This window comes from Epinephelus lanceolatus, chromosome 19, assembly GCF_041903045.1.
Source record: "Epinephelus lanceolatus isolate andai-2023 chromosome 19, ASM4190304v1, whole genome shotgun sequence".
In the NCBI taxonomy this organism is placed as follows: domain Eukaryota; kingdom Metazoa; phylum Chordata; class Actinopteri; order Perciformes; family Serranidae; genus Epinephelus; species Epinephelus lanceolatus.
Window position 1 is genome coordinate 26,073,886 of NC_135752.1, and position 12,482 is coordinate 26,086,367.

The 12,482-nt window shown below is 42.0% G+C and overlaps 1 protein-coding gene across 1 annotated transcript in view; it reads left to right on the forward strand.

Moving 5' to 3' along the window:
* The window catches only part of LOC117269425 (5-hydroxytryptamine receptor 4), an 83,767-nt gene that overhangs the window by 22,657 nt on the left and 48,628 nt on the right, over window positions 1-12,482 (forward strand). The window contains exons 2-5 of the mRNA XM_033646426.2: window positions 6,578-6,659; window positions 8,970-9,134; window positions 10,116-10,316; window positions 11,896-12,049. Coding sequence (XP_033502317.2) covers window positions 6,637-6,659; window positions 8,970-9,134; window positions 10,116-10,316; window positions 11,896-12,049 — 543 coding nt within the window. The 5' untranslated portion in view covers window positions 6,578-6,636. The remainder of the gene's footprint in view (window positions 1-6,577; window positions 6,660-8,969; window positions 9,135-10,115; window positions 10,317-11,895; window positions 12,050-12,482) is intronic.

Consider the following 12,482-nt stretch of genomic DNA (forward strand, 5'->3'; position numbering starts at 1 on the left):
CAGCGCAGCATCTCTCTTAGTGGGGAGTTGCACAGCAGCTCTGCAGCTCTGCTCTGCTCTCTGCTATGTTCACATTTTAGAGAATGTGATTGATATTTTGCTCATTAATGATCCACAACCCATCCCTGAATAATGGGGCCTTGAAAAAAGCAGGAAAATACTCTGCCATTCTGACTTTAGACCAGGTGTTTGTTGGTCAAATTGTTTCTGCTGCCTTTAAATCAGCAATACGCCAACAATGCATCTGACCACGCCTCTGTTTAGGGCATACACGCCCAATGACAATAATCAAAACTCTGTAAATATGTTCCACTATACAGTATTTGGAGTATTTTGATAAGTCAATAATGATGACAGTGAGGATGATAATAAAAAAATAATAAAATCATAAGAAACTTCTTTCAAAAAATAATAATGACAATGATAACTGTGGGTGATACAAGACATTAAAAATAGAAAGAAGCAACCCAGTCTCTCCCTGCTGCCCGCTCTCCAGAGTTCATTCTGTTCTGTTTCGAGTCCGTGTCAGTCAGATGTGAAATGGACACGGTGAGCTGTGAAAACACGCCTCCCTGGACGCACATCACACAGGAGAGCCGCAGAAATCTGTCAGAGGTGCAGCTCCTCTCCCTCCTCCTTACTCACTCTTTCTTTCGCTCTTCTTCTTCTCCTATCGTTGAAATTCAGATTGAGCAAATATTTTCTCATTCCTTACATTCCAATGTGTGAGTGAGCAACGGGTACGTCGGTGGGTAGTGTTAGTTTTGTTATCCAGCGATGATTTCTGTGTGCCAGTGTGTGCGGGAGAATAATGTGGAGCGTTGAAGTGAACAATCAGTCATTTTTCAGTGTTCTATTAAAAACTGGGTGTTGTAATGAGAATGTAAAGCTGAACACCGTCCAATCTGTGCACCATTGTTGAGCCAAATTATTCCTGCAGCAACTTGACATTTAATCACGTTTACTGTGTGTATAATCAGTGTTTTTGTGTCCTAATATGGATGTGGGTACAGGGGTCAGGTGCCCAAGGGATCAGGGACCCCCAAAGGTCTTATTGTGCTTTAAATTAGGTGCTTTTTTTTTTTTGTTGCATGGGTGAGTTATGAGACAATGGGCCCCTGGGCACAGATACACAAAAGGCCCCAGCACCTCACCTTTGTGGTGGTTTTGCCCTTTTTTTTAAAATTTATTCATTATTTTGTGTCATCATGCATTTTTTTTTTGTGGTTTTGTGTCTCTCTGTGGTAGTTTTGTAAGTGATTAATTTACTTTGTGTTGGTCATTTGTGAGTTTATTCTGGTCTGTACGTGTTAATTCAAGTGACATTTCGCAGGTGAAGGTCAAGGGGGGCAATGAAATTTTGGGCCTCTGGCCTTGTGCCCAGAGAGCCAGTTCTGCAATTCATCCATGGTCTATTGGCCAGGTGTGTGGAGGTGTGAAAGTAAGCAGGATTTTAGCAAAAAGCTGTTCACATGCTGCGTCTTTAACCACCTGGAAACCACGAGGTTGGGCGCTGGGTGCTACTCTTGTGCCTTTTTTGTGCCAGCTCTCAAGAACACGGTGGCAGGTTGTGCCTGAGGTTGCTAAGCAACCTTAACAAGCACCTATCATAGCCTACTTACATGAAATACTGACTGCAGAGCTGACCTTCCTCCAGGTGCTGTTTGTGTAGGCCTATTGTCCATGGGACAGATGTAAAGCTCTGGGTAGCCCTGCACTAAAATGATCAACTTCTACTTACATTTACAAAAGAAGAGAGATATCTGTGGGCTGTGATTGGTTGGTCCTCATCAATGACATGTGGTGCACACTGCTGGGTTCCAAAAGTTGAGCTCTGTTTGTCTCAGGGCACAGCTGTTGCACCCAGAAAAGTAGGCATTTGAGAACACGTACGCACCACAATGGCGTCGTTCTTGCATTTTAGTGCACCTGCCATGTGTCTACATTAAATACAGTGAATTCAAGGGCGCCAAAATGCAGCATGTGTACGGCTCCCTAGTTTCTCAAGTGTCTTTGTTCATTGTTTCCCATCCCTCTTTATAATGTAGGTCTTTCAGGGTAGGTCAAAACACTTACATCGGCCTTTAGACAAGTATTATAGCCTCCGAATCCGGGATAACACCTGACTAAGCACTGTGAAACAGAAGTACGGAAACAGCATACTAGTTCCAACAAATTTAAGATTTGAGATTTATATTTGAGTCAGTATTTCTCTTACGCAACACTGAAGAACTATTTCTGGAGCTGCTCTCCTCCTGGCAAGTGGTCAGTTCAACGTCTGCCTAGTTAGCACGAGATAATGCGGAAATTATGGATAATATGTGGAAAAATGAAATTGAAATGATGCAACGGCAGTTCATGAATATCTATGGATGTAATAATGTGCTTGAAATAAATATTTTGCTGAATTTAGATCGTCTGGACTACTGGCAGTATGTGAGAAATGAACTGATGGCTATGTAAGCACAGCTTCTGTCTGGATAATATTGATTTATTTTGAATTTCTATATTGTCATGTCTTAAAACAAAAAATCAGACCAAAAAAAACAAACATATATCCAAATCTCAAAATTGAAAACAGAATACCTATCCAGCTCTTGAATTTGTTTAAAGCATACAAACCCTTACATCAGTACAAATGTGTTTATTTGAATGGATTTCCATAACCCAAAATGTATTAAATGTTTTCATACAAGAAGCAGTGATTCTGGAACTATAGATGTTCAGGGTTAGTCTCTTTATTTTCTATTTTTCGATAGATTTTGTCAGGCTTGTGTTACTCCCCCTTGGAGTGCTGATGCTGCATGTTTCAAACTTTCTAATGACATTTATCTTTCTGTTTCAACTCCTCTGCTTGTTTGCTAACTAGTTCTCACAAACTCTCAACAGTAGCATGTGGTGTTCAGGTTTAAAACTGACTCAGGTTGGTGGGTGGCGTGTCCTGTACAGTTGGCCTGTTGTAGGTGGAAGCTTAGTGGTTATTATGAAAATTAAAGATACGAAATGATTAGCGTCACACCAAATTGTAATCCAGTTGCTTTATTTTTGTCTCCTAAAACACAAGTATGTGGATATTTTGTTGCTCTGTTTACCAAAGAGTTTTCAGATCAGTTGAAGTACTTAATCTTTCCATGTAAACCCAGGTTGTGTATTTAGAAAATTATAAAAAGTCTCTGTGAAAATATGTATCTGTCAATGGTGCTCGTATGTTCAGAAAAACAACATAGACTGTCTTACCGGCCAATGTAAGTAAAAATGGTATGTGTGCTCTTCAGCCAAGAAACAATGAGGCTCTGGTGTCATCTGCCTGGGCTGCGTTATCACTCTGCCCTCCTCAAGGAAGTGGAGCCGTTGATAGAAAACACTCTTATCATCTCTATCTTGGTTTCAATTTCAGCTCAATTTCACAAGCCAGTGAATGTTCTGTATATGTCTACAACACAAACAGGACAAGTCAGAACTGGAAAAGGTGTTGATTAGGTCAGGGCCTCTCAGCGTTTTTGTCTCTGGGGACCAGCGAATAAATCACTGTTATTCTGAACTGAGATAAGCCGAAGTTTTCTATATCAAGACTGATGGATGCTGTAAGAACATGAACAGGATCAAAAAAAAGTGTCAAGATGAAATACGTAAGTTTAGATCAACGCACACTGAGCCAACACCACACCATCACCAGGTGAGAGAACTGAGAATGACTGGACAAGATGACCCGCAGACGTGATAAACTGTAATCAGTGATCTGCCTGCGGGAAGTGAGAGTTGTTGACAGGATCACCGGCTGTCACAGTCTGTCGGATGATATTGACCCTCCAGTGCGATAAGGCTAGACAGCTGTCATAAAAAGCCTGAGATGCAGCAGATGTTGTAATAGGTGCTTGTAATGGGTGATAAGGCATCCACAACTGTACCGATGAAAGGTTCTCTGATGAACAGATACTCACTGTAAAATGACTCAGAGCACCTTTTTAACCTTTTTTTTAATCATTTCCTCTCACACTGGTTGATAAAATGTTCTCAGTTATCGTAAATATAGAGATCAACTGTCTTGCCATGGTGTAATGCATTTCTGTATATATATGTTGTATCAGTATTTAGCCATTCTAGCAGCAACTGTACTATTACATGGATTACTACTGACAGAAATTCAAGATTTCTAGTGGATAAATTACATAGACCGTGTAAAAGAAGTAGACACAGCCACCATGATGTTACCCTTTGGTCTGTAGACTGATATTTTGAAGCCTTGAGTTGACATTTTGGTTTTTTTGGAACCAGACCTGACCATATTTATAGCGACTTATCAATCACAAGGTCATCATGCCCTCAAGCATACCCTGTTTTATTGCCAACTTTACTCTGAATGCGACCATAATTCACAAAATTAACATTGTTTTTAATTGAATAAGACTTGAAACAAGTGTTTGAGACCAAATAAATTAGGAAAATGTTTACTGAGGGAATAAATCAAGTGAGAAGTAGAGTAATTTTCTATATTGAACGTCTTTTTGCAATAATAGGAGTCACCCTCTGCTGGCCATTAGAAAGAATGCAGAATTAGGGCACTTCCACATTGGCTTTATATTTCAGACCTGGAAATAACCCCTTGAACGGCACGGTGTTGCAGTGGTTAGCATTGTCGACTCACAGCAAGAGGGTTCCTGGTTTGAACCCAGGGTGGGGATGTTGAACCACGGCGTGGGGGAAGTCTTCTGTGAGGAGTTTGCGTGTGGGTTTTCTCTGGGTACTCCAGCTTCCTCCCACAGTCCAAAGACATGCAGGCTAGGTTAACTGCCCGTAGGTGTGATCGTGAGTGCTTGTCTATCTCTGTGTGTTAGCCCTGTGATAGTCTGGTGACCTGTCCAGGGTGTACCCCTCCTCTCGCCCAATGACAGCTGGGATAGGCTCCAGCCCCCCTCAACCCCCAACAGGGTGAGTGGTTACAGAAAATGAATGAACTGACAGCTATTTTGATGCAGGGCGTTGGTGGTTAGGTGTAGGCAACAAAACTGCTTGGTCAGGGTTAGGAAAAGATGGTGGTTGACATAAGTGTCATCACTGGACTCACATGGTTAACCGCTGACGTGACACTCAAGTGACTTATAACTGACTAATAACTCAGGTAACAAATTAGCTTAATGCTGCCTTTAGTTTCCGGTGGGACACACACCCTGGTCTCCTGGGTCAAAGTCCTGTACTTGTTGGACCCATCCAACTACCCTAAACAGACTTTGTCGCTCTTCATACTATGTCTATTGCTCTGAATGTCTAATAATGATGCAAAAGGGTTTACACTGGAGTTGATTGAAAGACCAGTGCGTCTTATACAGACGCTAAAGTGTGTCCATATCTGATGCTTAATATTAGTGACCAAGCTCTGTTTTTTGTCGCCCTGTCTCTCGCCCTGGGAGAGAAGCTGACAAAAGTAATGTTTGCAGCGTAAAGTTTGGGCTGAATGCAGTCATACCCCTGTATTACCTAAGCAGTAATATCTTCTTAATATCTCTATTTTCAAAACTGATATCAAGACACAATGGAGGATTAAATACTGATAACTAAACTTGTTGTCGAAATAAATCGTTTGTTGTATTTTAAGATAGATGTCGGGGGGTTCCCCATTCAGTTTCATATTTTAAGGACCTTTTTCTAGAGCCAACCATTAGAGAAACCACATCTTTGTAGCTATGTAGTGTAAATAGATAAAAACAGCAGTCATGTTGCACAGAGCAAAACAGGTGGTGACAACAACATCAGAATTGCTGGAGAGAGGTTAAAATTCTAAAAACATTCATGTTCATCTTTGTAAGCCATGTAACACTGGAGAAAAAACACAGGGGTTAAAAAGACTTGCTCTTGTAGGGTTCATTTCAGGAGCAACTGCTGATGTTCTTGGACTTAATTGTTGAGGTGCAAAAATAAAAGTCGCTATATACTGATCGGAATCTGAAGTTATTGATTTGACTGAAGAAAGAAAGAAAGTCAAACAGGGTCCTTGTGGACAATGACTTAGAGTCAGTGCTTTAACCTCCCTCATCTGTACATAAACAGAGTGTCCTCTCGTTACCTCAGGCTGTTGTTGGTAAAATCAATATGTTTGCTTTATTCACCAGGTTAGATAAGGGCAGCAGGGTCAGACACACTGTCCTTCATCAGGGAGGACCAGGACCGGCTGAATCTTTACTAGCCCCAGAGGAGCTGTTCAGGAGCTGATATCTGACCTTTTGACCTCCCCTGACAGGGGAGGAAGAAAGGAAAATTTCCCTTGTGGTACTCACCAAAGCATGGTATTATTGTTGCATTACAAAGACAAACCAACATGCTGATGGAATCTGGCAGAGACAGCTGCTGCCCGTTGCTGCCTATTTGTCTTCTAAATATCACACACTTTCAAGCCGTGATCCTGTTCCTTATTTGAGGTACAAATATCACATTTTTGACAAGATGGACAAACAGAGAGAAATCCAGCCCGTCTGTACACGAGAGCTGGCTACTATTTTCAGAAAAATGCAGACTTACTGCAAGAGCCAGAACAAATACATCATGAGTGTGTGTGTATGTGTGTGTATGTGTATGTGAACAGGGCCAGAGCATGGGGTGATGAGGACAATCCTCTGCTGACCTCGATGCAGATGACCAGTGATGGCCACAACATCACCTCAACAGTAAGTCATGATTCCAGACTCTGTTACATTTAGTTAAAAAACAAAAAGCAGTGGGTCCATGTGCGTTCTTGTGCACGTTTCTCAAATGGAAACTCCCACTCAGCTGTTAGCAGACAGCAGTGACGTAGGTCTCAGCGCTGATGCCCTGCCTCACTCCCCACACACACACCAGTGTAAGATGGGAGAGTGAGTAAAGTGTTAGCTTGGAAGATTTGAGCTTGGAGGTGGAAGATGGTGCTGTCTTATTATTAAAAATTAAATCAAATCTTTGTTAAACCTGGAGAAGACGCGCTGAGATTCAATATAATCAATATAATACTGCGCTTGTGCTGTATTTACATTTAAAATACTGCAGTCAGTGTATTACCTACAGTAGATGGCGGTTAGCACACTCCAAGTTTGAAGAAGCAGACAGGAGTACTGGAGCACAGAAGCTAAGCAATGTACTGCTTCGGATGGCACATGCTAGCTTAGTCCTAAAAGTCTCACAGTTACACAAACATGTCAGGGGCAGTGGTAACCAGTAACTCAATGTGTTTTATGTACAAGGTAACATTACAGTTTCTGTCAAGGAAGTCTGGTGGCTGTGGACGGGGGCAGCAGCAAAATGTCTTTTAGCATCCCATAAAAGGACCATCAAAAAAAGTAGTGTACACTGTACTTTTTATTTTATTTTTTTATACATTATCTTTATGGGCTTTTTAACTTTATTACAGGACAGTTTAAGAATGACAGGAAAAGGGGCAGAGAGAATGGGGATAGCATGCAGCAAAAGGGCCGCAAGTTGAAATCAAACCTAGGCCACTGTAAAGATTTAGCCTACATGGGAGGCACACACTCTACCTGTTGAGCTATAGGTCACCCCATTTAGTTTATTTTCAATGCTTTACTTTGCCATCAGACAGCCCTTTCTGATGGGTAATGGAAGCAGTTATATGGCGCTTTTCAAAGCCACTAGACTCAGGGCTGGCCCGTGGCATAGGCAGTATAGGCGAAAGTCAAATCAAAATGTTTACCTTTTACTTTTTTTTTTTTTTTTTGCTAATACTTTAACTATTGCTATTTTGAAATATTACATTAGGCCACAACAACATAAGTACAAAGCAAAGCCTACTTAATAATAGAGGCCTTTTTTGTCAGGGTTCCTGCCGCCCTCTGGCCCCCCTCCACAGCTTGTTACACTTCTTCTGTTCTCTGGGAGGGACTGGCGAGTTATCCAATATCAGGTAGACCCTGAAACGCACTGTATTGTTATCATATCATAACGACAAAAGCATTCTGGTGCCCATTCAACAACCACTACACTAATCTCTCAAGACATTCTGCAATTTACAAAAAAAAAAAATTTTTCTTATTTTTACCGATGGATTTGCAGATTGCCACTACACTACTGAGAGGAGCGTATTTGGAGAGAAAGAACAAAAAAAAAACAAATCCATATTGAAATCAGCAGAAGGAGCACTAGTTATTGTTTCCTCTGAGCAGCCGATGGCCACAACCAACATTGGTTTACATTGTGAAGCGTAATTAGTATTAGGCGCAGGTCAATTATAATGTTCTCATGATGTGTTCAATGGAATCTTGTCATATGTAGCTCTTAGTGAGGTACTCAAATAAATCCAGCTGTTTGAAGGAGAAAGTTGTTGATGTTTTCACAGCACTATAAAATAGATATTAGAGAGGGAATTGTGATGTATCATATATCTTACAAAGGCTTTTTTTTTTAAAAAAAAAGATGTTTTTCATGTGAAAGAACGTTTTATAGTGTAGATTTTTGTGTTTCCCTGGAACAAAAGAAAATAAAATAACAACAAAAAACAAAAGATCGCCCAGGGCACCAAATGTGCAAGGGCCGCCAGTGACCAGACTCCATTGACAGAAACAGTAATTTTACCTCACAGCACATGGGAGTTGCTGGTCTACCGCTGTGTAGATTGTCTGGTTTGTTTGTGTTACTGTGCGACTTTCCTCACTGTGCTAAGGTGGAATCAATGGCAGTACGTGGGTTTATATGTAGACACACCATCATGCAGAAACCTACATCAGGTCACGTGAGATGAGGGGCTGGGGAAAATAGCATTTTGACACTAAACATACAAACTTTGACTAAAATTTGAACCTTTGGAATACATACGTAACGCTACTGAAAAGCTACAGAATGACATAAAAACCTCCACACACACCCAAAAATAATCTAACTGCCCTTTAAACAGTTTACAGATTACCTAAAAATCTAGGAGAAAAAAAACAGTTTTGTGAAATCTGTGCCATTTAAATAGCTGAGTTTGTTTGTTTGTTGTGTTCTTGCAGTTTGTTGGATGACATCATAAACACAGGACAACAGGAGCAGCAGCAGGAATTCCTGAGCTTGCTGGAGACGATTGTTCTCACCATCTTTCTCTCCATTATTATCATCATGACGGTGTTTGGCAACCTGCTGGTCATGGTGGCACTCTGCAGGGACAGACATCTACGGTGAGCCTGTGGTCTTTTTTTTTTCAATGCTGGAAGCAGCAACAGTTGTCCAACTGGCTTTAAAGTCCCAGAGAAGTTACAGGGGTCTGTCTGCAGAAGACACACCCAAGTTCACGGTTCAGAGTGTTAGGCTACATGAAAGACAAATAATAAAGGCGACTACATTTTCACTGCCATGAACCTTTCTTCAATCTTTTTTGATGTATAAGCCAGATAAGACTTTCATGAGATAAATGTGACAAAAACAAAGAGACAAAGCAAGGTGCTTTTTGTTTCCTGCTATTCATACTGAAAACACATATGTTACTGTGAGGTATTCTGGGAAACAGTGTTTAAAAATTCCACACGCTTTGGGAGTAACCCATGAAATGTCAAAGCACTCACGTTATAGAAAGTTTGTCCTGAAATGCCCTCTCTGGCTGACAGGTAGATTGGTACCTGTGACATTTCATGCTTGCCTAAAATCTAAGTCAAACTATAAAAAACATTTTAACGCTCCAGCATGTAGGATTTAGGAGGAATTGAAGATAATATCTAAGTATGTTGTCATTAGTGTATAATCACCTGAAAATATTAATCGCTTTGTTTTCGTTACGTACAAATGTGCCGGTTATTTCTACCTACACCCTTGCCTCACGAGAGAACTTTTATTTGGTTGCAATCTGCAACCTCACTGCTAGATGCCACTGAATCCTGTACACTAGACCTGAGAAGACATTTAAATCCTACTGACATCAGACAGTCTTCGTTTATAAGTGCAAAACAGGACACATGACAATCGCTTCAAATTTCTGTGAAGTCACACTGACAGCTGGCAAATTGGGTGGCAGCACCTTTGAAGGTTAGAGATGCAAGCTGGTTTAAGTCATGTCGGACATGATGGTACAGTACAACATAGAGTACGCCATAAACTTCTACTGTTGAGTTTTGTGGATTATTTTTTGATGCCGACTCATTTCTTGCTGTCTCCTCTCCTCTCAGGAAGAAGAAGACTAACTACTTCATTGTGTCGCTGGCGTTTGCTGACTTGCTGGTTGCGTTGTTGGTGATGCCCTTCGCTGCGATCGAGCTGACTACTGGCCAGTGGCGGTACGGAGAGATCTTCTGCCTGGTTCGAACGTCTCTGGATGTCCTGTTGACTACAGCCTCCATCCTGCACCTCTGCTGCATTGCGCTGGACAGGTGCGTATGTCTGGGAAAGAGATGATGGGGAGGGAGGATTTGAAACTCATTCATACTGAAAACAATGGATGGCATGACACTAAGGCAAGATGCCTGCCAAGATGCAGATCACTGCAGACCACTAGCCTGGTTCCAGACCATAGACCCCGCCCACTCAACTGAGTAGGCTTGCATCTGTGGTCTGGCATAATTCAATGAATTTGCGATTTATCTCATCCAAACGCTGGACGGACCAATGAACGCTGGGGGTCTAGCGATTAGCCAATCAGCGCCACGCTGATGTCAAGCTGTATGCTGGTGGGTAACTGGTGAGGATAGCAACAATGGTGACCGCTACAGATCCTACAGACCACATTAACGATGCTATCGAGGTATTTCGCCACTACTCGCGTTAATGGAGGACCAAATTAAGGAAGCTGCTAAACTGGATTTAACGGCGATGCAGCTGGGCGTGCACGACGACGGAGACATTTTAAACGGGCAATGCTCGCTTGTTTTCGGCACCCCCGAGGCATGGATACTAATGATATCAGATTCTGGGTGAATCGTTGATCTCTACTGATTGGTTAGGGAAAAAATCAAATTCTCTCCCCCTTGTAAATCGCCTTCAATGGAAGCCATGTCAGACTGAAGGTTCTGGGAGCTTCAGTCTGACACTCAGGCTAGCAGACCACTGTTCACGACCAACAAATGACAAAACCAGTGGGTGTTTTTTAGGGACATGGCTCTTTTTCCAGCGTCTTTTCAGCCCTCAAACATGGGTGTTTTTCAGTGACCAGTCACTGTTTTTTCAGTGGAGATAGTGCCACAAGCAGCAGTCCAGTCAGGACCACTTTGGTCCAAGAAAACTTAATTTCCATTTGCAGTATTACAGTTGGCGGTACGGCTCTGTTCTGGGGCCTCTCTGCCTTTCCTAGGCAAATGCAGAAAGCCTCTTCCATGGGCCTACGTGGGAAGCCTAAGGCAGAGAGGACAAACCTCTGCCCTTCCATGCGCTTACATGACCGTAGGCAGAGAGAGCAGCAGCAAAGACCACCCAGGAACAAAACAGAGCAGCGTCAATGACAAACAGAAATGACATTGATATTGATAAGTCAGACACAACATGAAAAGGAGGAGCCGGGGTGGAGGTGGGTTGCAGGCTTGCAGAGGAAGCCAAAAAATGGTCTTTTCCCAACCATAGCCAAGTGGTTTTTATGCCTAAATCTAACCACACATTATCCACAGCATTGTTAAAATAAAAAGTTTTAATGTATCTGCTTTCCGGGGGAGTCTTTGCTGCTGCTCCTGCCTTAGGTTTTCCAGGTAGGCGCATGGAAGGGCAGAGAGGTGTGCTCTCATGCCTTAGGCTTTCCGTGTCGGCACGCAGAAGGGCAGAAAAGTGACATATCCGTGATTTGCAGGAACATACAACTCCAACATTTTTTTCTGCAATTACAAAAGTGTATTAAATTTAATTTTGTAAGATGACATAAGATCCATTTTGTATTGAAAATGCACTGATTTTTGGTTTTATATTTACAGTCACTTCAAAAACTGTGTACTTATGTATGTAGCTTGTTTCTGTATATTATTACAGGTATTATGCTATCTGCTGCCAGCCACTGGTCTACAGACACAAGATGACCCCAGTCAGAGTGGCAGTGATGCTCAGCGGCTGTTGGCTCATCCCCACCTTCATCTCCTTCCTACCCATCATGCAAAGCTGGAACGCCATCGGCATTGAGGACATTGTGAGTCCTCAGTGGCTAAGATCAGATATCAAGGAAGGGTCGAGAGATGACACAGTTATTACAGTCCCGCATCAACAGAATACACTGAATATTTTAACAAAGTAGCCCACTTAAGAGCTCATATACCCCCCTCAATACCTAAAGAGAAGGATGTTCTTTCTGTGAGGACAAATGCAGTGTAAACCTTTCCAACCCAATATTCTCTGTTTCTAATAACGTTTCCAATCCCTTCAACAATGACACTGTAATGCAGTGATCACAAAACAATTCCAGTCTCTGCAGAGGCTCTCTTGCTGCGAGCAAAGACAGCTCTTCAACAAGCATTTCCTGCTGGTTTGGATGTGTTTTGGCGTGGGGTTATTTCAGAGTCGCCTTGAAATGAGCTGCAGGACTCCCAGAGGCACACAAGAATAGATGAATTTATTCAGCCAGA